The sequence below is a fragment of the Bos mutus genome, chromosome 4 (genome assembly GCF_027580195.1).
Source record: "Bos mutus isolate GX-2022 chromosome 4, NWIPB_WYAK_1.1, whole genome shotgun sequence".
Taxonomy (NCBI): domain Eukaryota; kingdom Metazoa; phylum Chordata; class Mammalia; order Artiodactyla; family Bovidae; genus Bos; species Bos mutus.
In genome coordinates, this window is record NC_091620.1 from 104,149,862 (window position 1) to 104,175,805 (window position 25,944).

A 25,944-nucleotide genomic window follows, 5' to 3' on the forward strand; every position below is an offset into this window, starting at 1 on the left:
ATAAAACAAACTATTATAACTAAAAGATGTGTTGAATGTGTCTGAGAATACTAAGAAAAAGAAAAGGAACAACAAAAATGTTATCCTGGTGTCTAAAGCCACAATTCTTCGCTCTTATTGGAAGGTGGAGGATTTCCAGCTTTGGAGATTCCCCATGTAATAAACTTGCCAGCTACAGCTGCATAACTAAGATTCTTAACCTCTGTCTCACATTCCCCCTTGTGAATGGGATAATGAGGCGCCTCCTTGCACGCTGCTATAAAGAAGTGAAAAAATAAACACAAAATAATTAGCACATAGTAAATGCCTACTGAATACTGTTATTTTATATATTAAAAGAGTACCAAATTTGCTTTTGACCAATTTTTTGGTGTGTGTATACAGACAGCACTTTTTACTGGGGTATAAACAGTATGTTAAGTTTCTGCTGTACAACAAAGTAAATCAGCTATGTGTATACATACGTCCCCTCCCTTTTGGACCTCCCTCCCACTCCACCCCCATCTCACCCCTCTAGGTCCTTAGCACTGAGCTGAGCTCCCTGTGCTATACAGCAGGTTCCCACTAGCTATCAGTTTTACACATGGTAGCACGTATATGTCAATCCCAATCTCCCAATTTGCCCCACCCTCCTCTCCCCCAATCATGCCCACAGGTCTGTTCTCTACATCTGCGTCTCTATCCTGCCCTGCAAATAAGTTCATCTGTAGCATTTTTCTAGATCCCACACATATGCAAATATGTGGTACATATACACAATGGAATACTAGCCATTAAAAGGAATAAAGTTGGGTCATTTGTAAAGAAGTGGATGTACCTAGAAACCATCATACGGAGTGAAGTCAGAAACAGGAAAACAGATATAGACAGCACTTTAACCATGGGAATTTCTGATTAACCTCACGTAACAGCAGAGTTTCATACAGCGTACATCCGATGAGTTAGGAAGTCAGATTCCTCAGTGCTCTGCTTATCTCTCAAGAGTACTGTGGGGGAAAATACTAAATTATAGAGAATTTGCTGAGATTCTTTAAGCTCAAAACTCTAAGAAAATTCAAGGTATTATTATTATTAAAGGAGACTCGTTGAGCCTTAGTTTACTAGTCTGTCAAATAGGCATTCAAGGAATACCTTTTATTCAAAATAAACGTAGTTGAAAGTGGATATTCCCTTCCTAGAAAAGAAGTGTTAGTAGCTCAGCCATGTGCATTGCTCAGTCTTTGTGACCCCATGGACCACAGCCTGCCAGGCTTCTCTGTCCATGGAATTCTCCAGGCAAGAATACTGGAGTGGAAATAGCCTTTCCCTTCTCCAGGGGATCTTCCTGACCCAGAGATTGAACCCTGGTCTCTGCATTGCAGGCAGATTCTTTACCATCTGAGCCACCCAGGAATCCCATTCATTTCTAAAGACCTAAACAAATAGAAAGTCCCTAACGGTTCCCCATTAGGAGAAGGCGATGGCACCCCACTCCAGTACTCTTGCCTGGAAAATCCCATGGATGGAGGAGCTTGGTGGGCTGCAGTCCATGGGGTTGCCAAGAGTTGGATCACTAAGAGTCGGACACGACTGAGCGACTTCACTTTCACTTTCATGCATTGGAGAAGGCAATGGCACCCCACTCCAGTACTCTTGCCTGGAAAATCCCATGGATGGAGGAGCCTGGTGGGCTGCTGTCTATGGGCTCACACAGAGTCGGACAGGACTGAAGCGACTTAGCAGCAGCAACGGTTCCCATCAGCGCTGCCTCCCTCTGGCCCACCCACCTGGAGTGCAAGGGAGGGGGCAGCTTATCTTTCACAGGCAGAGAGCTGAGCCACGCAGCTCCCTTTCGCCGGTGCCCACTAACCTGCAGGAGGCACGAGGTTAGGCAAGCCCAACGCTGAGCACATGGAACAGGGGAAGGCTGCAAGGTTGGCAGCAAGAGGGAAAGAGGGATTAGGCCAGGCAGGGGGAGACGGCAGCCCCACATGAGCCAAACATTCCATGCCTGGATGTTCCAAGGCATGAAAGGGACATTCACTTGGCACTGCTTACACCAAGGCCTGACACTTTGGTCCCAACAGTAGTGGCTGGCAGGCAATGTCACCACATCATGGCTCAAACCCACCAATAAAGGGCTGGGTAAGAGTGCCAATATGGAATATGAGCAAGCCCAAGTTAAAGGAAAGGCAAATATATAAAAGTTGAAGACCACCCATAACAGTCTGACATAGCTACTTCTCAAGGCTACCGTGGAAAGAGAAGTGAATTATACATGAAATCCCTTTGGGAAAAAACCATTTAAAGGTCTATAAAATTTGCAAAAGACAAGCCAAATGTTCACCATCAGACTATGAAGAGGAACGAAACCCAATAACATACTAGAAAACTTAGAGAACATTTTTCTAAACTGTTATATTTAGGGCCACGTTGAATTTAATGACCCAGTAAAAGAAAGTCACAAAGACTATAACTGTCATTAGCACCTTCTACCCCATTCATTGCAACCTCTCTGGGAAGTGCTCCCCCAAAAAACAGTCCTTGGGTGGACTCGTATTTTTCCTAAATGCCATCCTCAATGACTGTTCTAATTCCGAAACAGCAGGGTGGTCATTTATGCCTGGCAGTTTCTATCCTCGGCTTCCATCTTTCGATTTCTCTTCCAATCTTTCTCATTGTTCTTGTAAGATAAGGGGAAATTACCACACGATTTTTAACTACTAAATATCCTCTCGCAAGTTTTACACCCAATTGACTGGCTTCGGGAATAATTCTATAAAAAATATTATCACTGTAGCAATGATGAGCTCTTTAGTTCACCTCTTTTTCTCAATGCTAAAGAATTCTCCTTATTCTCTCCAAGTTTACTGCGCAGGTTAAGTACCAGTGACCTAGCACAGTTACTCTATAACATGATCCGGAAAGTGTCTGAAACTCTTAAACAGCAAGTGTGAAAAAGCTATAAAACAGTACACCCCTGAAGCAGTGACAGACTCAAATAACAAAGGAGGTAAGGGAAAAGTGTAGGGAAAGAATAGCGCATCCATATTGTACTATGAACATTTTCAAAGCCTGTATCAGTTATTCACTAATTTGTTGATTTCCATTTTTCCTTTTTTTTTTTTCCTAGGAGAGGATTTAATGCAATATCTGTATATATTCTGTGGGGAGCTTAAGTCCAGAGCTTAAAAAAACAAAGCATCTTTCCCCTCTATAGTTCCAAGGATTCCTAGAACTTGTAAGTAAAATTCCAGATAGCCCTAAACCTCATTTTATTTTGTTCTGCTGAGGTATAATTGATACATATATCAGTTTCAAGTGTACAACATAATGATTTGATATTTGTATATATAGCAAAATGATCACCACAATAAGTCCAGTTAACATCAATCACCATACACAGTTACATTTTTTCCTTGTTATGAGAGCACTTAGGATCTCCTCTCTTAGCGACTTTCAAACATGCAATACAAAACTATTAACTATAGTCACCAGGTTGGACATCACGTCCCCGTGACTTATTTATTTTATAACTTGAATATTTTATCTTCTGGTCTCCTTCACTCATTTCACCCACTCCTCCAACCCAATTTTAAATTAACAATAGTGCAAATAAGTAAATAAGTAATGTGTTTTAAAAAGAAGAAACAATAGTGCATGCAGGCAGATAGTATGTGCCTGCAAAGTGAGGGCTGTTGAAAAGTAGAAGTAGCAACCAAAGTGTTCGTTGATTTCCAAAGTAACCAATTGAAACACATACATTTATTGGGGGTAAAACTGAGAAGATGTTTCAAACCAGGATGCAGCATTAAATTATGTGAATGTGTATGTTTATACTACTTTGCTAAATGCACCATCTAAGAGTCTGCTATGCTAATGGAAATTTGCTGGATGACTCAGGGAACTCAAATGGGAGCTCTGTAACAACCTAGAGGGGTGGGAAAGAGTGGGAGGTAGGAGGGAGATTCAAGAGGGAGGGGACATATGTATACCTACGGCTAATTCATGACGATGTATGGCAGAAACCAAACCACTATTGTGAAGCAACTATCCTCCAATTAACAATAAATTTAAAAAAGAGTCTATGTTGAGAAAGAGAAATAAAACTAAGTGTTGCAGAAGCAAAGATCAGCTTAACTGCCCATGGACTATATAAGTTGACTTTACTAAGATCTTAGGTACAAGTAGGGTAATGTGTCTTTTCTGTCTACAGTTTTTGTTTTTGTTTTTTTTTTTAAGAAAAGACTCCATTGCTGCGTCAGCTACACTTCACTTGGAAAGCTATTGACTTTTCCTTTCTGTTGCCTTCATTTTCTTCTGCAGGAGCACAGAGGGATGCAAGTCCAGGTGGGCACTGCGCCTTCCACTGATTATGCTGTGGAACACAGCAGGGAAACCTCTTATCGCAAGCTGAGGCTGCCTGTTTAAGAATCTTCCTCTTTTTAGAAGGTATAAGGTAGTAAACACAGCTGTACAACAAGGTTTTGAATTTTCTTGCCGTTGGTTTTAATCTATAAAAATGACACAAATAAGGCAGAGTGCAAAAATGTCTATAAATTTATATTACCTGCCCGCATGCATATATTTGTGTGCCAAGTTTTACTCAGTGTTTGAATACTCTGAATGGATTTGACTTTAGAAGTGATTTTTTTTTTTACATCTTTGCATACAGTGTTGTCAGATCATAAAAATACAGTGGCTTAGGATCAATGAACTTTAAAATTCTAAATTGATCTTGGAATTAGAACATTATTAAAAATGACTTAAGCTTCACTCTTGCTATTTCCTTGCCAGAATTGGATTATTGCTCCGAATCCCTGTCTGCCAATTACTTTTCTTTTAACTCCACAAAGGGTAACTTTTAAATGGGAATATTTATATATCTTTAAGAAGAATAAAGGTTTTGTAAATAGTATCACAGCCAAACCTTTTCAAGAAGATGAAATCTGAGTTTAGAAGGAAGAATATAACTCAATTTCAGTTTGTAAAGACATATAATAATATAATCCCATTTACTTCCTACTTAGATGAACTTGAAGTGTTTTCAGCTGTGGTATATTAAATTCATCTCATAGAGAATAGATTCGAGTGGATACTTAAGGCCTTTTCCTAAACAGTTATGTTTAAGTTAAATGAATAAACACATTTTAATGTCTTAATTATAAAAACAAAATGTGCAGAAGTCTATGATCTGCACTATCATTTGGAAAAAAAAAACAAAATATCTTATTAGGTTGGAATTAAGTGGAAAATAGTTTTCCCCTCTGGGGATTTTTAATTTATTCAGAATACTTACATAATTGCCTGCTAGTGAATCCTTTGAGATGACTTTGTTGGAGCTACCCTTTAACTCCAAACACACTTTTCTTGAGAACAGGGGGCACCGTAATTAATTTCAGCATGGGAGGAATCTTTTTACCTATCCTTCCCATCACTCGTCACGCCCCCATTCCCTTACCTCTTCCCCTGGGTAAGCTCACTGTCCATTCAGATAGGCCAAGCATTTTGGCTTCGGCCTAGTTAGTTCAGCCTCACGAGTGCTTACCACTTAAACCTAGGTGGAGAATTAGACAGTTTTGTTAACTCAGAAAAGGAACAACCTCGGAATGTCAGTTCCAAGCCAGTGTGCCTGGCTCTCTATAGAGACCCAAAAGCCGTTCAGCTGAGTTGCCAAAACTAATGGCCAACAACCTTTGATACTTTTTAAAGCCTTCACCACTTTTCAATCATCATTCCTATCTTTTCATCGCCTCAAATTCATGGAAATGTATCTTTTCTAGATAAACATCAAATTTAATATTTGGGGGCTCTAAAGTTATTTTTTAAATTTATTGTTATTTATTTATTTGGCTGTATCGGGTCTTAGTTGCAGCATGTAGGACCTAGCTCCCAGACCAGGACTGAACCCCAGCCCCCTCCACTGGGAGCGTGGAGTCTCAGCCACTGAACCACCAAGAAAGTTAAGTCCCTTACCTTAAGTTATTAAATGATCTCTGTGACCTACCTCAAAGAAAAGTGATGCTCCATTGTACATAAAATGATTACTCAAATCTATCTCCACAAAATACAAGATATATGTAACCAGCTGTGTTTCTGTCTGAGATTCCTGGGATGAAAAGCACTCTAGATGGATCATGATCATTAAAGACATAGAATCAATGAACTGCTCTCAGAGCAATTTTCACTGGACAGATGAAGAGAAGTAACAGATCAAGCACTGCCAATAAAAGCTGAACTAAACCTCAACCCAAGAAAAGGACTTTTAAAAGACAGGTAGCCCACTGATTCAAAAATAATTCTAAAAAGATTCTAAAATAAAGAAGCCTTGTTTATATCAAGTTTTCATGTATAATGCTAGTATCATGCTATGCGGGCTTCCCCAGTGGCTCGGCAGCCTGCAATGCAAAAGGTGCAGGAGACCCAGGCTCAATCCTTGGGTTGGTAAGATCCCCTGGAGGAGGGCCTGGCAACCCACTCCAATATTCTTGCCTGGAGAATTCCATGGACAATGGAGCCTGGCAGGCTATAGTCCATGGGCTTGCCACATTACAGACACAACTGAAGCGACTAAACACACACACATGCACATCACGCTATGGGGGTCCTTTATCTACCTGAATTTTGTGCATCCAATTGATGAGTATAATGTCTTAAATAGTTTACATATTAAAAAGATCTTAAGCTATAAATATTTTCAGGTGCAGTAATTTGAGCTTCAAGCCCAAAGGAAAGGAAGTTCTACTTTTGGTACACCTACAAGTAAGCAGACTTCTAGAGGGGCCAGAGGGAGAAAACTAAGTTAACCCTACTATTAAAATGATCTTCTCAAAAAAAATAAAAAAAATAAATAAATAAAATGATCTTCTCCTAGGCTTTCCAAGGCCCTCTCCCTGCAAACTCAGAGTGGCACCATCTTTCCAGGTCATGGAAGTAGTGAATCACCCTCAGCATCAAGAGCCCTATCCAGTTAGAGGGGAGCCTGCTTCTTCAGAACTATCTCCAAAACGAGGCTCAGCCTCAACTGTTTCTAGTCATCCCAGAGCATGTTATTGTTGCTGTTTAACCGCTTAGTCGTGTCCGACTAAGACACCATAGACTGTCCTCCGCCAGGCTCCTCTGTCCATAGGATTTCCCAGAGCAGAACAGTGGAGAGGATTGCCATTCCCTTCGCCAGGGAATCTTCCCATCCAAGGGATCGAACGCGTGTCTTCCACACTGCAGGTGGATTCTTTAGAGCTGTGCTGCCAGGAAAGCCATCAGTTCAGTTCAGTCGCTCAGTTGTGTCCAAATCTTTGCAACCCCATGAATCGCAGTTTGCCAGGCCTCCCTGTCCGTCACCAACTCCCAGAGTTCACTCAGACTCACGTCCATTGAGTTGGTGATGCCATCCAGCCATCTCATATTCTGTCATCCCCTTCTCCTCCTGCACCTAATCCCTCCCAGCATCAGAGTCTCTTCCAATGAGTCAACTCTTCGCATGAGGTGGCCAAAGTACTGGAGTTTCAGCTTTAGCATCATTCCTTCCAAAGAAATCCCAGGGCTGATCTCCTTCAGAATGGACTGGTTGGATCTCTTTGCAGTCCAAGGGACTCTCAAGAGTCTTCTCCAACACCACAGTTCAAAAGCATCAATTCTTCGGCGCTCAGCCTTCTTCACAGTCCAACTCTCACATCCATACATGACCACTGGAAAAACCATAGCCTTGACTAGACGGACCTTTGTTGGCAAAGTAATGTCTCTGCTTTTGAATATGCTGTCTAGGTTGGTCATAACTTTCCTTCCAAGGAGTAAGCGTCTTTTAATTTCATGGCTGCAGTCACCATCTGCAGTGATTTTGAAGCCCCCCAAAATTAGGTCTGACACTGATTCCACTGTTTCCCCATCTATTTCCCATGAAGTGATGGGACCAGATGCCATGATCTTCGTTTTCTGAATGTTGAGCTTTAAGCCAACTTTTTCACTCTCCTCTTTTACTTTCATCAAGAGGCTTTTGAGTTCCTCTTCACTTTCTGCCATAAGGGTGGTGTCAGCTGCGTATCTGAGGTTATTGATATTTCTCCCGGCAATCTTGATTCCAGCTTGTGCTTCTTCTAGCCCAGCGTTTCTCATGATGTACTCTACATATAAGTTAAATAAGCAGGGTGACAATATACAGCCTTGACGTACTCCTTTTCCTATTTGGAACCAGTCTGTTGTTCCATGTCCAGTTCTAACTGTTGCTTCCTGACCTGCATATAGGTTTCTCAGGAGGCAGGTCAGGTGGTCTGGTATTCCCATCTCTTTCAGAATTTTCCACAGTTTCTTGTGATCCACACAGTCAAAGGCTTTGGCATAATCAATAAAGCAGAAATAGATATTTTTCTGGAATGGTACTCCCCAAAACTGCTGGGTTTCGTGCTGAAACCCAGAAAAAAAGTGATCTGGTTGGGGGTGAGGGGAAGAGGAAGAGTTTGAATGTATAAGGAGTAACAGGAAAGGAACGAAGGGCCGAACGAGCGGAGAGAAAAGATCTGCTGAAATAAATCAAAGGAAAGCCACGTGGTAGCTGATTGGAACCCCAGGAGAAACCAGCGTTGTCTGCAGGGACGCTGAGTCTGGGAAACGTTTGCCATTTGCTCGCTGTTCCTCGCGGACACTGGGTGGCGCTCGTGGTAAAGACTTGCTCTTCTCTTAGGGTCCGATTCCCCTCCACCCCCTCCCGCCCTTTGCAAATTTCAGCTACTAGGAGACGAAATTACTCACATTCTTCCTACGTGCCACCGCGGGGAGAGCATTTCTGGAGAAGTTGGAAGCCGCGGGGCTGTTTCTCCACGGCTGGGCCGGTCAGTGAGTTTAGAAAGAGGTGACAGCGTCCAGCCCGCTGGTCTCCAACCTCTGGGCCTTTGTGTCAGAACCACCACAGTACCAGCAAAAGTTGCTACCCTGTCAGCCAGGATACCCAAAGCCAGTGTGCCGCGAGGGAGGGTGGGTCTGAAGCGGCAACCAGGCTCGGGGCCGGGAGGAGGGGGGGCGGTAGGGGTTGGGGGTGGTGGTGGGGGGATGGCGGACAGCGGTGGGCAGAGTCACAAAGACAATACAGGAAATGAAATGGGACCATATCGTGGCCCCTTTTAACTTAGCGCTCCCTCTCCCTCCTGCTTTCTTTAAGGAAAAGGAGGGTATTGGGGAGTGGGGTCAACCTAGAGAAGAACAGGACAAAGCAAGCAAGTCGATGCCCTGGACTCTCAGAGACACAAGCCAGATTTGGAGGCCGGCAGAGGCCTTTGCAAAAGTGTCTTCCTGTCTGGCATGAAGGCCAACGCTTTAGGAATTGAAACAAAGAATTAAATCCTTCCCTTCCGCCCCACTCCTTTTTGTCTTGTGTAAAAACTGTGGGAGAGAATGTCCTTTTTTTTTTTTTAATCTGAGGTGAATTTTTTAGCAAGGTTTAGGGTAACTTGATATTGTAACATTGTGTTGTCAACTGGATTTTGAACTTCTAAATTCTGCCCAAATTCTGCAGCTTCCAATCCATCCAAGTGGGAATCTGCCTTCTCAGCAAGGTCTAAGGACACTGCTAGGAACACTTGATTTAGCATAACCCTATTGCCCTTATTTCCCTCCACATAGTAACTTTTAAATCTGTAATAAATAAAAAGTACCAGGGCAGGGCTGCAGCGGTAGAGGGGAGGGGGTTGCTGTGGAAGGATGCCTGCTCCCCAAGTCACTCACCTTTGCCAGGAGGCGCTTTGAACTGTCCCTGGCATTGCTTTGGGGAAGCGACTCATGTAATTAAATGGCAGGATGTGTGTAAGGTGACTCAATGGGCACCGACAACTTCTCCGGAGCACAGGCCAGGACTGCAAGCCTGCTGCTGTTGCAAGTATTCCTCCAAAGCCCTGTGGTCCTCCTCAGCCTAAAGCCAGGGGGTGGACAGCCAGGCTGACACCCACAGCATGGGGTGAGGATGGGCAGCCAGCCTTGCCTCTTCACGGGGCATCTGTCTCAGAGAAGTCCAGGGTGCAGGGCATTGTGGACCAGGTGACACACACCTCGCCTTCCTTGTCCCCCCACCATCAGCTGAAGTTGCCCCCAAAGGGCCCAGCGACCACAGCTGTGGTTTCACGATGCCCAGACGGCAGAGGCAGGGAGTTGGTGCACGCGTGGTTGCTCCTCAGCTTTGGAGTTTCAGAGCCAGGTCGGCACCCAGCTGGCACCTGGCTGGCACCTGGACACGGAGTTCCACACCCGCCCCCACCACTCGGCTCTCCTGCCAGCATGTTTTGAGCCAAAATAGTTCCCCAGTTAAACTAGGACTAGACACAATTAATGGAGGTGTTTTCTTCTTCAATTGGGAGTGGGGGGCAGGGAGGAAGCACTAATAAAAGGCCATCCACCCTGGAAGTGGTGTGAAGCTCCCATGCTCCCAATCTCCCGGCCCCTGGAGGAAGATGCTGGGAGGGCCCAAATCAGGATCCAGCTCCTGTAGTGGCCTATTTGAGGGGAGCGGCAGTGGGGAGCGGTAAACTAACTAATATTAAATTTCTAATCTCCCAGCTAGATCACTGCTAGAGCAAGAATGACATGTCATGAAAAGCAAACTCTGCATCCCAGACACCAAGGGTCTGATTTCTTAGCCTCTTCTCTTTTTGCATATGAGCTAAGGTGGTTTCGAGGCAGGAAATAAAGGAACTGAGGGTACAGGAACCCAGACCTGGGGAAGGAAAAGGCAGGCCCTTGGTTCTACCTCCATGGAGCCAGGAAGAGGGAAATTCATGAGCTTCACCCAACTTCCCTAAAGAGCTTTTATCTCTACTTCCCAGTGTTCTAGGGGTTCCCATTAAGTCCCTGAGGACAGGTCATAAGTACACCGTTCACTTTTGCAGCAGTCTTTGGCCACTGAACACAGAATTATAGATCCTCTATTTAAATAGCATCCAAATAGACTAGAATACTGAACAAAATGTGGGGCTGCCTGCACCTTTTGGGGACCAGCAATCTGCGAGTCATTAAGGTATTTGTGCTTAAGGCAGTGATTTTTAAAGTCACTGTGGGCACCGGGGATTGCAGGAACTCTTCCTGCCATTTATTGTGCATTCTCAAGTACCCTTGTCTCACCCTCTCAGAAATAAAATTCATCTCCAGCAAAGGAAGTGCTTGCTCTAGATTTGTCTGTCTTTCCCCAAATCGCAAATTTTCAACACATGTAAGTTACAACTTAGCTCCCAGTACCCCACTAAAAATATTGTTCTCATCAGTTTCTTTTTGCCTTTGTCCCACATCCCCACTCCCCCCACTTCACTCTTCAGTGTTCAATTCCACATTCACCCCTGGTGCAGCTGAGAAGCAAGGAGAGACAGTGGTCGACCTCATCCCAAAACATGTGCACTTTCTGAGGCTGCTCATTGGAACACATTGTCTCCAGACAGTACAGAGCTGGGTGCTGGGGCTTCTGCGTCGTCTCTAGAATTCACTGAAAACAGATTGCCTGAGACACCCCTCCTTCCCCCAAAAAGCAACAACTCTGTCTCTCTCTCTGTGTCTTCCCCCCACCCCTTCATTTTTTTTCTCCCTCTTTTTTTTTTTTTTAAGCAATGCTTTGTTGTGCTAAAACTAGTTGGACGAGTTAGGGTGTTGCTGCTGCTCCGGAGGCCCTGGCCAATGGAACCCGATCCACCCCGCTGTGCGTAAGCGCGCAATTAAGGATTTAACCAAGGCTGTGCTGCGCTTCAGCCAGCAGTCAGCCAGACGGAGACAGAGCCTCCGCGACTCCCAGCCTCCTCCTCGCCGCCGCCGCCGCCGCCTCTCCTCCTCCTCCTCTTCCTCCTCCTCCCTCGCTCCTACAGCCATGTCAGCTTAGACCAGAGCAGCCCCACAGCCAATTCGGGCCGCCGCCGCCAGCGAGCGATGACAGGAGTGTTTGACAGAAGGGTCCCCAGCATCCGATCCGGCGACTTCCAAGCCCCGTTCCAGACGGCCGCAGCTATGCACCACCCGTCTCAGGAATCGCCAACTTTGCCCGAGTCGTCGGCTACCGATTCCGACTACTACAGCGCCCCGGGGGGAGCCCCGCACGGCTACTGCTCTCCTACCTCGGCTTCCTATGGCAAGGCGCTCAACCCTTACCAGTACCAGTACCACGGCGTGAACGGCTCCGCCGGCAGCTACCCCGCCAAAGCTTACGCCGACTACAGCTACGCCAGCCCCTACCACCAGTACGGCGGCGCCTACAACCGCGTTCCGAGCGCCACCAGCCAGCCAGGTACCGGGAGTGGGGGTGGGAGTCAGGATTCGTGGAGAGGGAGATGCGGTAGGACATGGGGGAGCCGCGCCATCCACTGCAATGGGGGAGCACTCGGCGGAAGGGAGTGGGGGCCGGGTTTACAAACGAGAGAGATTCCCGGGCCAGCATTTTAGAGATTCTTAGCAGAAGCAGCCTGCGGGGGGTGTTCGGATCAGCGTCTCTCCTCTTCGGTCCCTTCAGGCGACCGCTCAGTCGCTGGATTCTCAGCTTGCCCGGTCAGGAAGCCAGCTAAACTGGAAAGGGGGTAGGGAGAAGGCTATTTGTTGGATTTGGGCTGGGGGGTAGGCGAGCTCGGTCGGTGGGAATCGGGATGCACGGCTGCCTCAAAGACTCCGTGGGGAACAGTATGGGAGCAGCTGCGAGCCAGCGTGGTATGGGTGCCCGGAGCACACGGGGCAGGGTGGGGGCCCGCGAGCCCTAGCCCGCCAGAGGAAGAGCGCGCCGAGAGCCTTGCGGTTTATCCAAGGCATTTCCAAAAACAAAAAGCCATTTAAAGGTGGAGGAGGTTTGCTGAAGGGTCACGTTATTGGAGCAATATTTTTTTTTCTCCATTGGGTGCCTAAAATTTGTTTCTCCTTCCCATCTCCTTTTTCATATGCCTTGAAACTTAGTTGGAGAGTTTGAGGGTTAGTGAGTTTGGGCGGTAAGAAAGGTATGAGGTCTCCTTGGAGAGGTTTTGCTGGTCAGGTTTGATCTCTTCCCACCAGCACATTAATAATCCTGCTAATATTAGCATCCCCTGCTCTGGCAGAATGGAGACCACAGTCCTCGTCCTCCACCCTTCCTCTCCCAGGAGCTCGGCGCGCGCGCGCACACACACACGCACACACACACACACACACACGCACACCGCAAGGAGAGGGTCTCCGCCCCTTTCAGAGATGGGCACTTTTGATAAGAAGGTACTTTTGTGAAAGGGGACTTGTGGCCCCAGGGCACGTTTGGAAAACACGCGTTCGGAGAGTCTCCGCTCCCCGCCCCCGGCCCCCCGGTCTATACTACCAAGTCTGCTAAATTCGTCCTGATCTGCCGCCCCTTTACTACGAAAACACCCCACCGCAGATTCTTTTTCAAATTGTAACTCTTGATAAACTTTAAAAGATTGCCGGGGTGGGTGGGTGGGTGGATGGGGGCAGGGGGAGGAGAAGTGGGGTGTCTTCGTTCCTTTCAGTGGCTCAGTGCTTCGTGCATACATGAAAGATTTTTTTTTTCCTTTTGGCCAAGAACTTATTAAGTCTATTTGTAAAAGAAACCAGACACATCTGTGCCCTCGCAGATCTGCAGGGAGATTATGGGGGCTGCATAATCGACCCTCTGTCTGCGGCGGCTCGGACCGCTTGCCTCTGAATGGAAGGAGCAGTTTGCTTGTGGGTCTTTGAACTTTGGAGACCTCGGTTAGCGTCTTCCCTGCCCATGCGTCCGGCCTCTGCGGCCGCCCGAACAGACACTGACATAAGGGGGACCACAGCCCGGGCTTCCTCGCTTGAATCCCCGGGAGAGACGGGTCCAGAACTCACCCCAGAGCCGTCGGTGAACACAGGGTGGGACTGAAAACGAATCCGGGTGAAGCAAGAACCTCTGCAAGGGCTAAATCCCGGACGCCGAGAAGGGAGTTCTGCTGTGCCAGACGCTCTGCAAAAACCCAGGAGAACCTGAATAAACAGAGAAGGAAATTAATCAGGCTACCTGGCCTTTTCCATGATGAGGGGCCGGGGGGTGGGGGTGTCCCGTGAAGTAAAGGTGGTGATATGGGGAAAAGAGAGTGAAGGCTGCGTGGTAAGAATTTCAAGGACTGTATTCGCAAGTTCTGCAAAAGGGCCATTGTCTGCCAACGAGTTCTAACCGGGTCTGTTTTGATTATTTAGAGAAAGAAGTGGCCGAGCCCGAGGTGAGGATGGTGAACGGCAAACCAAAGAAAGTTCGTAAACCCAGGACTATTTATTCCAGCTTTCAGCTGGCCGCGTTACAGAGAAGGTTTCAGAAGACTCAGTACCTCGCCCTGCCCGAACGCGCCGAGCTGGCCGCCTCGCTGGGACTGACGCAAACACAGGTAAATCCGGCCGCGGCCTGGGCCAGAGCCCCGGTGGGCTGCAAGCCTGGCTGGACCGCGCGGTTCGGCCCCGGCGGGCTGGAGCCGACTCATCAGGGCACGCGAGAAACTCACAGACAGACACTGACCCCGCGCCCTCCCCTCTAGAAGTCAGGCCGGGTGCCGTCGCCGGGAGTGGTGGGGACGGCAGCGAGACGTCGTTCATCCCCAGAAGCAGCCCCCCGCCCTTCGACTCTACAGGGGCTGAGGGGCCACTTCCCTAGATTGGAAGCAAGGGGAGGGTTGTCTCGAGGACACCCTCGCAGCCTTAAGAAACTGTCTAGTGCTCCGCACAATGCAGAGCAGCGGGGGTCTCAGGCCGCGCGCCTGCGGCCGGAAGCTGAGGGTCACGCCCTGCGCCTGCGGCCGGTCCGAGGTGGGGGGCGCTGTGGCTCGGAGAAGTCCGCCCTGGATGGTCCCCTTCACTCCCACCGCAACCCTACGGGGGCCTACGGAAAAATAAAGAATGTCCTCGAAGCCGAGCAGGAGTGAGAGTTAAAGGAGGCGGTCGGGCAGCGGGAAGACCACTCCTTGGTCCCCCTCCCACCTCGCGCGGACGCGCCCCTGGCGCACTGCGCTCAGGCGGTTGTTTTGGAGACTTTCGTGGCGCCGCGTTGCGTGCTTCCCGCGCTGTGTTACACGTGCGCGCTCGCCGGCGCGGATACTCGCGCCCCCGCCCCCGGCCCCAACCAAAGACCGAAGCCCGGGGGTCCTGCCCCAGCGGCGGCCCCTCTGGGGCCCATGATCCAGGCTGTGCCTCCGGGTCCAGCCCCTTCACCATAGGCCGCCAGCTGCGGGGGGACGCCAGTGTCCGGCCTCCTGGGGGCCGAGTTAAGCCTCAGGTCGCCGCCCTGGGGGAGGCGCGCGGGCAAGCACCTGAGCGTCCCGGTAACGTGTGCCTTTGTTCCCCCCCCACCCAGGTGAAAATCTGGTTTCAGAACAAAAGATCCAAGATCAAGAAGATCATGAAAAACGGGGAGATGCCCCCGGAGCATAGCCCCAGCTCCAGCGACCCTATGGCGTGTAACTCGCCCCAGTCTCCAGCGGTGTGGGAGCCCCAGGGCTCGTCCCGCTCGCTCAGCCACCACCCTCATGCCCACCCTCCGACCTCCAACCAGTCCCCCGCGTCCAGCTACCTGGAGAACTCGGCTTCCTGGTATCCGAGCGCAGCCAGCTCAATCAATTCCCACCTGCCGCCGCCCGGCTCCTTACAGCACCCGCTGGCGCTGGCCTCCGGGACACTTTATTAGACCTGCCGCTTTCTTTTGCTCTCTTTTTTGGGACTACTGTGTTTTCGCTGTTTTCGAAAATCAACCTTTTTAAAAAAAAAAAAAAAAAAAGGAATTCATATGGGAAAGTTTGGAAAAACGGAAACAAAAAAAATTCATGTGTAAAGCTTTTTTTTTTTTGCATGTAAGTTATTGCATTTCAAAGGACCCCGTTCCCCCTTTTTTTACAGACGAACATTTTTGCGCAACTGTGGACACTATCAATGGTGCCTTGAAATCTATGACCTCAACTTTTCAAAAGACTTTTTTCAATGTTATTTTAACCATGTAAATAAGTGTAGATAGAAGAATTAAGCTGTATATTCTGGATAAATAAAATTATTTCGACCATGAAAGCAAAATGTTTCTAAAAGATACTCCATTTGCCCCCCTTACAATGGGCTAGTGACATTTTGTGCAGGCTATTAAAGGAAGTCAAACTGTAGAGATACAACAAGGCAAAAAGGAAAACAGAACACGGGGATGCATGCATACAGAACCGTAGATGTGCGTATGTTGGATGCTGTACTTTATATGTCTATATACATATGTGGCCTGTTTAGAGTACTGCCATATAATATATATTTAGGTGATTTTTTGCCTAACCACAAAAACGTTTAGATAATTTTAAGTTTAACCCCAAATTGTTTCAGGTAGAAAGTAATGCTGAAATCTAAATACAGCCCTCCCTGTCTGTGTATGAGTAAGAAAGAAGCAGAAATCCCTCAATAACCACTCTGAATTCTAAGCTCAAAGCAATTATGGTGGAGCCTACCCCCACCACCACCACCTCCATCAGCCTCAGTGTATTGCCAGAGCAATTAGACAAATTACACTCCCTTCAAAGGGAGCTTCCAGAGATGAGAAAATGAAAAAAAGAAAAAGAAAATTCCCCTCCTATTACTTTTTTTTTTTTAATCTGAAATCTTTGCAGTGTGGCAAATGGTAGTGCCTTAGACTCCCTAATGTATGATTATAAATTTATCTGAGTTCTTTCACAAGAGGAAAGAATCACAGGACTTGAAAACAATGATGTACCTAAATCAGTAGGCCAAGCAGGGCATGTGGCGGGGGCGGGGAGGTGGTGATGGGGAGGGGGGGAGGGTTGGGGAGGGGGGAGCTTCTTTCCGCCAGGAAAGGGAATTGTGAGGTGGAGGAAAGGAAGGAAAGCATTGTGGTCCCATGTTGATTTCACTTCATGTGAGATAATACTCCAAACATAAGTTTATTTCCTTCATCCTCTTTACCACTCTGGTTTTTTCAGGAAGGAGCTCTCCCTGCTTTGCTTTTACATAAAACAGTGGCAAAGCAGGTTCCAATCGGTGGGAAGTTGAACCTGTTTGCAGGGATTTCTCTTTTGTGAAGTCTTCTCCGGGGCGGAGAGGATGGACTTGCAGCAACCCTGGCCTCTGTCCCGTCCTTCTCCCTGCACCTCTGCACATGGACGTCAGCAGTGTGACCAGAGAGAGCTACGGCTCGGGTCTAGAGTTTCGCTCTCAGGCCAGAACTCTAGGTGTCTTTCTGACTGTCCCTTAGTCCGCCTGATTCTGTTTCCTTGGGACACTAAGGGAAATCATTTGTTGGAAATTACAAGATGCAGGAGTTATATTTTACAGCTAGGAAGTCAGCAGTAATAAATTTGACAAAAGAGTCTTCTTGGGGGTGGGGAGTGGAGATTAGAACGTAAAAAATTACATCCTGTCATCTGAGGATTTCTGAGAAGGTTTTTCCAGGGCTGGGAGACTAGACCTGAAAAGGCACGCTGTGTGCCCTGAGGGGAATTTACCTGTGTGTTCTTTCGCCTCTTTCTCTCTCTTTCCTCTGCTCGTCTCCTTCCTTCTCTTCCCCTTGCCTTTCTAACCTGCCAGTTTGGAAAGGCCTAGAGGGGCGTTTGAAGGTTTGCGTGTCTTGTAGGGACACCCTGCCTGGCTCCAAGGCGGCTCGTGGACCGTGGCCAGGGCTGTGGACCACCACCCCTCCTCGCCCACCCCCAAAGTGGTTCCCTTTTCGAAGTTGCCTCCGCCTTTGATACCCTCCAGCTCGTCTTTCTCGGAAGAAGGTCCGGGTGGTGACGCGCCTGGGGGAAAGCCGTGCGGAGCCCACTTTGTTTCTTTGTTTTCTGCACTGGCAGAGAATAGGAGGATGAGGGGGAAAGGTAGAGGGCTCCGTTTCCTGCTTTTCATTCTTGGCTTGTAAGACTTTCCGGAGTTTCCATTACACCGAAAAGCCAGCGTTTTATATCTGGCGGATCCGGCTGGGAGAAATCCCGCGCCCGCGGTTGCCGAGTGCCAACTTCCCCCAGTGCGGGCTCCCCTCGCCGCCCCAATGTGCGTGCTCGGGAAGGTTGGAGGGCAAGAATGTGCCTGGAGCACACTCTTTACTTTTCTACACGCGGAGAGGGCAGATATTTCTCCAGGCGTCCCCATCATCTCCCCTTCTTTTCTGGCTTTGAAAAGGGGATTCCTTCACTACCACACCCCCCCTCGTCCGTCGTGGTCAAGCAGAGGCAAGGGCGAGTTCGGACTCTTCCCGGAAAGAAGAGGGAAGCTCTTCTTTCCTGACCACCCCGCCACCCCCAGCCCTGACACTGCTTGTCGTTAAGGACATCGGAGCCTCGTTGCGATGCGGGCGGGCGGAGCGCATCGGTTTCAGGATTCCTTCCCTTGTGCTAACCTCACTTCTTCCACTCGCAATGGCCTCTTCTCTCGCGCGGTTTTTTTTTTTTTTTTTTAAACTTGGTCTAGGAGTCGTGGACAAAAATATTCTGGCAAACCAGTCTGCAGCGGGTTTTCCCTGGCACCGCGGGGATTCTCCCTGGGGAATTTAACTCCCTGCAGTCCTGCGCCCAAGGATATAAAAATAACAGATCCTCAGCAAAGACTAAAAATATCCGTGTGATGTTCGCCTTCCTCCCACCCTCCCTTCTTCCCTCCATTGTTTATTCCTATATCTAATGTAAACGTGTACCACTCCCCGCCGGCATGGTCCCCGAATGCCCGACCCCTCTATCCTGACCTCTGCCTGCCCCTTCCGATCTCCACTTGCCTAGCTGTCAGTCTACTGCTCCCGAGATGTCAAGCTCACCCCCAGATTTCATTTTCTTTCCCTTGGGCTTCTTCACCGCGCCCCTGTACTCCCAAGCCCCTGTCTCCATCCGCAGACCTCCTCACAAAGCCCAGGAGGCCGAGGGCATGCTGCTGGCACGCCCGTATGGCTCTTTGGTGCCCTGTCCTCCTCCCGGGCCCTCCTGTAAAAGGTGATATAAATTGGCCTTTGTTTGAGGCTCGTGTTGGGCTAGGCGGATTTCTGCCCCTTTCCCCCCCTTTTTCCTGGCGGCCACCTCCTTGTGGAACAGGGGGCGGCCGGGGGAGCTGAGAGAAGCCGCATTCCTGTGGGTGCCAGGCGGCTCCAGTGCTGAGCCACAGGGCCTGAGACACACACACACAGGAACCCGCAGACCTCGTTGCCCTTGATCTCGCTCGCTCGCACTCGCTCCCGGTGGGGCACCCACCCGAGAGCCCGTCCACCCACACTCGGATCCACCCAGGTCTCGGCCTCGGGCAGGAGCGTGTTGACCTGCACACCAAAACACGCACACACCCCCTTCCGACGACACGCAGGCCAGGCCAGGCCAGGCTAGGCTCTCCCCGCCCATGCCAATCCTCTCTCTCCCGCCCCTTATCCCACAATCCCAGACGCGCCGGCTGGCCTCCTTTGGCTTCTTTGATCCCACCGGACGCCCCACGGCTCGCGGCGTCCTGGCCGCGCCGTCCTGGGAGTCGCCCACAGCGCGCCAAGGCCGGGCGGCGCTCGCCTCCTCGCAGCGCGCCCTGCAGCTTCCTCTGGCCTTGACACCATTCGGTCTCCGGAGCTCTCCAGCCCGAAGCGCGAGGGACGTCTCCTGGAACCCTGCCCCTTGACCCTCTCCTGCCCCCTCCCCAGCGCTTCTTTTATTCGAAGAGAGGGACCTTTAGGGCTACCCAACCACCACCCCCTCCCCGCCCCATCCCGCAACCCCGGGATGGCGCGCCTCCCCCTGGCCACTGGGATCTCTCCAACCCGGAGCGCTCCAGCCCTCCCCTGAGGCACGCCCTGAGGGCAGACGCCCTCCGGCACCTCTGGGAAGCGCGCCACGCCGGCGGATCCGCCTGCGGTCACCCCTCTCCTCCGCCCAGAAGCACCCCCTCCCACAGCAGCTGGGCGGAGGCTTCAGCCTCCGGGGAGGTTGGGGAGGGGGCGCTGCGGCTTGCTCCCGCCCTCCGCGCTCTCCCAGGTTGCCTGCGAGTGTTGCACACTGTACGTGGTTTTTTCAGAGTCACAGCGAACTCTGGGCCTCGAAAACAGCCCCAATAGCGGTAGCACATGTGGGATTGGCTAAATATTTTTCTACGCAGTCCGGTCTCCCACCCCCGCCCCATCCTTTTTCTTTTGCATCTGACAAGCTTTAGGTTCCCCGGTGGTACAGGGCAGAAAGTACACGTAATGTCGACCGCGGAGGGGCGGGGGGAGACTTACCTTTCAATCATCCAGGGTTGTCGGCTGTAATGTAATAACTTGTTTTATAGGTCGAGCTCTAACCATAAAGATAGGAACCGAGGGAATTTACATGAGTCTCTCTTTAAAAGAGAAGAGAGTCCTGATTTGCAGCAATTAAGTGTCTTTGCTCTTTTGTTCCCTGGGACTTCGTATTTACTTCTGCTTTACGGGGACCCGAAGGAGTCTCTGCCAAAAGCGCACGTATTATTGAGTCTGTTCCACATCCTAAACCAAGATTTATATAAAATGGTGAAATACCACACATTACGACCTTTCGCCACAGGAAGGGGAAAAAAGTGGCTTCAAAACATCATTCTACACACACACACACACACACACACACACACACACCCTCTAAGTTTCAGTAAGGATTCTCTGTCAAACCTCCACCACGCACAGTCTAGTGTGTATATGTGTATGTATATATATATATGAAGCAGGTGAAGGTGAAAGGCGGTAAACAGTCCAAGCTATGATTTATTTTAAAGGTTTTTTTTTTTTTTTTTTGCAAAGGCGAGAAGACAGAAATCTGCCCCTGGAAGCTCGTTGTCATTCAAGGACTATTTCTGCCCTTTGCCATTTGCAAGGTGGGAGAAGAGGGCGGGGCAAGAGGCAGGATATGGACTCAACTTTCATCTGTAAGCAGGGGTCACTAAACAGGGGACATTTCATTATTGCCCTTAAATTCACAGGAGCTAAGGAAGCCTGCTTGCCACCCCGCAGGGTGGCCCTGGCTGGGTAGCTCCAGGGTTTGCTAGGTGGTGGGAGGAGAATCATCACACATTGTCCTAGAGGCTGGAAAAGATGCCCAGGAAATTCTCAGTTCTCATGGTGGGAAAAATAAGCTACTGGGAGTGTACCAGATTTAGGTCTCCCTGATCAGGACATCCCCACCAGGAACCAGAAATTTCAGCCTGGGCAGGGTTTACCTTCCAGAAGGCAGCAGCTGGAACCCAGAGTCTGCTTTAACTATGGAACCAGCACAGTGCTCCAGTGTCTCTCCAGACTCTCTTGCTATAATTCTCTAACTCCCTCTCTCCTCTGTCCCTCCAGTTTAAGGATACTGACCTTGCTCTTTAACAAGCATATCTGGGGGCAGGGCCAGTTCTTTATCAAAAACACCAGACTTTCTGGAATACAAAAAGAAATACATCAGTGACTGGTAGGAAAAGAAGCAGCTGGACTGGTTGACATGAGAAGGGGTGGGTTAATTAATAAAAGTTAATGGTAGGATTAAAGCCAATAGCCAGCCAAGGTGAGCAGAGAAGAGGGCTTCCCATCCGGCTTTATTTAATTAGCAGCAATTAATACATTTTCTGCTAATATCCTTTAGGACTCTCAATGACTTGTTCTCAGTGAAAGAGAATGGAGATGAAGCTCAGGAACACTTACAAACACCCAGGGCATTTTGCTCTGATGACAGGAGAGATTGAAAATTCATTTAAGAAAATGTTCATAAACAAGTGACAGGCACTTTCTGAGTCTGCCTTGGTGGAAACAATGATGAAACTGACAAATGTTCTTTGCTTGGGGGAGGGGCACTTTTTTTTTTTTAAAGGATGATAATGCTTTAGGAGAGAGAAGGGGTGAGGGGGAAAGACAGGTTTAAAAAAAAAAAAAAAAAAATTATTTCAGACACCAGGCAGCAGCAGATGTAGAAGCCCTTGCAAACACATCAGCCCTCCACATATTGAAGATTTGGACACGTAATGCTTCAGACTACTGATTTGCTATTTTCTTAATTCCCACTCTTCTTTTTCCATATGAATCAAACAGTCTTTTGTCCTTCAGGGTTTGATTTGATCGCTACTGTTCACATTTCACTTTTGTATTTTCCTCTTCCTATACCATTACTCATTGAGTGCCCTGTGAAATTACAATCGTACATTTTCAACTCAGCAACCCATTTGCAGTACAAAAATAGGGTCTAAATAATGGCTGAATTAGCCCTACTGGACAGTTTCAGATGTAACACTCTGTAATAATTATATTGCAGGCTGGATTAGGATGCTATTATCATAATCTGGACGTTTACAATTATCTGTAATTTGCAAAGATGCGCCAGGTCTTGATTACAGCAGTTTTTTTTTTTTTTTTGTATCACGCTAACCATCACTAAACAGTGACAGTAATAACAGCTAATTTTGCTGGCAATATAAGAGGTGCTGGGGTGTGCAAACAATTTCACACCTGGATGTGCTCACTCAACCAAGAATATAGAGAAAGAGCTTCTGCCCTGAGACTCAGAAAAATATTCTCCTCTGCTTCTGTTCAGTATAGATTTCTAGACCCTGATCATTGCTTAAGAGAGATTCACTGGGGGTAAGTTTTTATTTCTTGCATACTACAAGACACAGCTCATATTTCTATTCTCACACAAAGCTGTATGTATTGCTGTTGTAATTTGTTATGGACTGCAACTTTGCTCTAGAGATGGTTTTCATTTCTGACCTTTTATTCTACTTTAACAGTAAAAGGGTTGTGGTTCTGGTGAGTTACAATGATTTGGGTGAGAATGGGATCCTTAAGAAGTCGATCTGTCTTTTTTTGCTTTCTGTGCTGTTGATATTTGGTGCAGCTTGTGACTGGAAACTGGGACATACACCAGGTCTCTGTAAGGTATGAAGGGAAGTCTGCTGGAGATTCCAAGCTGAAATATACTTTGAAACATTGTTACTCAAAACTAGTCCTAGACAAATCCATGGAAGTCTTACACGTGGTGATGGTTTTAAGATTGGGGGCGTTGCTTCTGCAAACAGAGCTCGCTAGGGACAAATGTCCCTTTAGCATCACAGGTATGCGGACATTAGCAACGGGCAGGTGTAGTCTGAATCTTTCTGACTTTATAGTCCCTTTGACGCCTTCCTATACTGGGGAGAAAGTTTCGGAATAACTGGCCTCCAAAACCACTTTAGGGCTGCTTTACAGTGTCTTTGCCTTAAGCTGGGGGCGGGGGAGGGGGGAAGGCGTGGGATGCTGACCGTAGAGCTGTGGCCTGAGAGGCCCCAAGGCCGAGACCTTGGGATTGGAAGCCCGATTGGCTGAGATGCAGAGTCGAGCTGTGGAGCCAGGGAACCCGTTTGATTTAGGGACAAGCCAAGGAAGACTCTCGCAGACGCGGTGCAGTTCTATCTATAGATGACGCTGTTTCCTGACCCTGTAGACGCTGGAAGCAGCTAGAGAGTTTACGGGTGGGAGCCTGAGAAATTTTTGTTTCTCTCACCTCAGCACAGAAACAGAAAGGCCTTTCTCTGGAGGAACGCTTGTGCTAAATTATGTCAAAAAAATAAATGAGATGCTTATTGGCACCGAGAAGAAACTTCTCCCCTTCACTCTCACTCTTCGCCACTCTTGTTCCTTTCTTTTAACTTGAAAAATATTGTCAGAACGAGGCTCTAGAACTCGAACTCTGGGAAGTTCCAACGTGGGGAGGCGTAGTAGACGCTGAGACTTCACCCACGCCCCTCCTACCAATCCCTCTCTGGGGGATCAGTTTACTATGGGGGTCAATACCTTCTAAAGAGCGAAAATTATTAACCCTTGCTGTTCAGAGGACCCAGAGGAAGCCCATTTCCAATGCCACTTCCTGGGAGGACCCCTTGATAGAACGTCCTGTTTAATTAAACTTGTATTAAGAGATAGAAAGATCCACACTGGAGCATCATGGTAACATCTCCAATGTGTTGATGCATTTTCTGGGTTTCAGAATTACATGCACTCTCAGTGGTTTGGCGTGTGTCTGGTGATTTTTTTAAGAAAAATCAGTGTTGGTTTCGATGTATGGTAGCTTTCTCTAACGTAATTTGAATAATTCAGCAAAGCCCCACTACCAGCTGTACTTCTGCAGCCTCTTCCATTCTTTTCAGCATTATAATTTTGGTTAATTTTCAATTTTAGGTCCTACGTCTCTGCAATTTGTGTATGAATAACAGAATAATTTCCCTCTTTTGTTTCGCCTTTCCTGTTCCTGAATCTAAATAAAGATGGCTTTTTAGTATTAAAAGTGGAAGAAAATTACAGGTAATTATCTTTGACGGTAAAAACGCTGTAATCAGCGGGCTACATGAAAAATTACTCTAATTATGGCTGCATTTAAGAGAATGGAAAAAAACCTTCTTGTGGATAAAAACCTTAAATTGTCCCCAATGTCTGCTTCAAATTGGATGGCACTGCAGCTGGAGGCTTTGTTCAGAATTGATCCTGGGGAGCTACGAACCCAAAGTTTCACAGTAGGAAGGGGGAAAAAAGAAAAGAAAACATTTTTCCTAATGTAACAATACGAATGCTAGAAAATGACAAGACTGATCGGTTTTAAACCATTCTGAAGACTGACTGAGCGTGGAAGTTGCTCAACAAAAAAAGGAACGGGTATATTGGTAAGTAGTCTTTGCTTTGTGTCTAATTATAGTGACTGTCCTTTTGCACGACTGTATGTCGCTGTCATTATATGGAGCACTCTGAGTATCTCTATTGACTTCTGATAAATGGCTCAGTGGTTTCAAGGTTCATAATTTGAAGGATGCCCAGGTCTGTAGCCATTAATTCTCGCAGTATGGGGCTTCCTGCTTGCATGACGAAAGGACTTTTCATTTTCATTATTTCTGTGCTTTCTACAAGATCAGAAGGAAGGATGTATTTCATCCAGGATTGTGTGTTTTCCTATCTAGTTAGCTTGCAAAGGGTTGTAAATGTGAAATAGTCATAATTGTGCATTTAGTTTCTGTTTTTTTCCGTCTGATTCTTTCCTTTTTTGTTTGTTTAAAAAAAAAAAAAACAAAAAGCTGCTTCCAAACAAAGACAAATACAGCTGTATTATTTTGGCTGAGGAAAGGGAAAGTAGAATACTCAGTTTCAGCACTGGAAACTACTGGCTGTCTAGAGGTTAACCTGGGGTTAGATCGTTCTAATGATTCTTAAAAATAGATAAATGTGTAGAAATTATAATAAAATAGAATATATAAAGGAAGTTGAGAAAACATCTATGGTTAAAGTACTTAAGACAAAGGTTAGTGCTGCAAACCGATATCTTTGCAGGCACTTGATGTTTATACATAGGGTTTCCCATATTAGGAAATAGGAATTCTTTTAAGAGTGATAGAAAATATACTGGGGGGAGGGAAAGGGGGTGGTAAGACAGAGACACACAAAGAGAAATAGACCGGACACTCTCAGCATTTTGGCTTTTACTCCATATATGAAAGAAGACAAAAACATACAAAGTATATGTACAACTAAAATTCAACAATATATACAGAAATGTTTCTTGATATAAATGTCCCTATTAGCTTAGTGAATGCCACCAATTCACCTAGTAAAGATATCAAAGTAATAGAATGGTGATTTTGGTTGTTTCCTCTGTCTTTCCTGATTGCAGTTCAGGGTTTGGGGATAGGGGTGGAGGGAAAGTGGTTTTGTTTTGTTTAAATCATCATTCTTGCTCATTGCATTTTGATAAAACATGCAGCATTCCTTTCGTGGCAATGTTCTAATCTTACAGCCGATTTTTCCTTTTTCTTTAGAGAAGGGCTGTTAGGGTTTCTTTTTCTTTTCTGTTCTTTCTTTTTTTTTTTTTGTCAGTCTGGGATTGTAAATAAAAATGCAGGAGTCCAAACTGCTTCTTTTTCATCATGTAATGTCTTAAGCTCATTAAACAAGTAAAAACGCTGCCATGTTTGCACAGATTCTTCTGGTGGGGGAAAATGTCTGCTTTAAAAAGTTGTTTTGATGGATACTCCCAAAGAGAAAAAGAGGCTCAGAGCCTGGATCCCAAGGGGTGAGGGAAAATA

At 47.3% G+C, this 25,944-nt stretch overlaps 1 protein-coding gene across 1 annotated transcript; it reads left to right on the top strand.

Annotated features, from left to right (window-relative positions):
- The first annotated feature begins 11,629 nt into the window (after positions 1–11,629).
- Positions 11,630–15,930, top strand: DLX5 (distal-less homeobox 5). The gene is made up of 3 exons (XM_005887123.3): positions 11,630–12,223; positions 14,131–14,315; positions 15,275–15,930. Exons 1-3 carry the CDS (start codon positions 11,869–11,871, stop codon positions 15,602–15,604), a joined length of 870 nt encoding a protein of 289 aa, XP_005887185.1. The 5' UTR covers positions 11,630–11,868; the 3' UTR covers positions 15,605–15,930.
- The last annotated feature ends 10,014 nt before the right edge of the window (positions 15,931–25,944 follow it).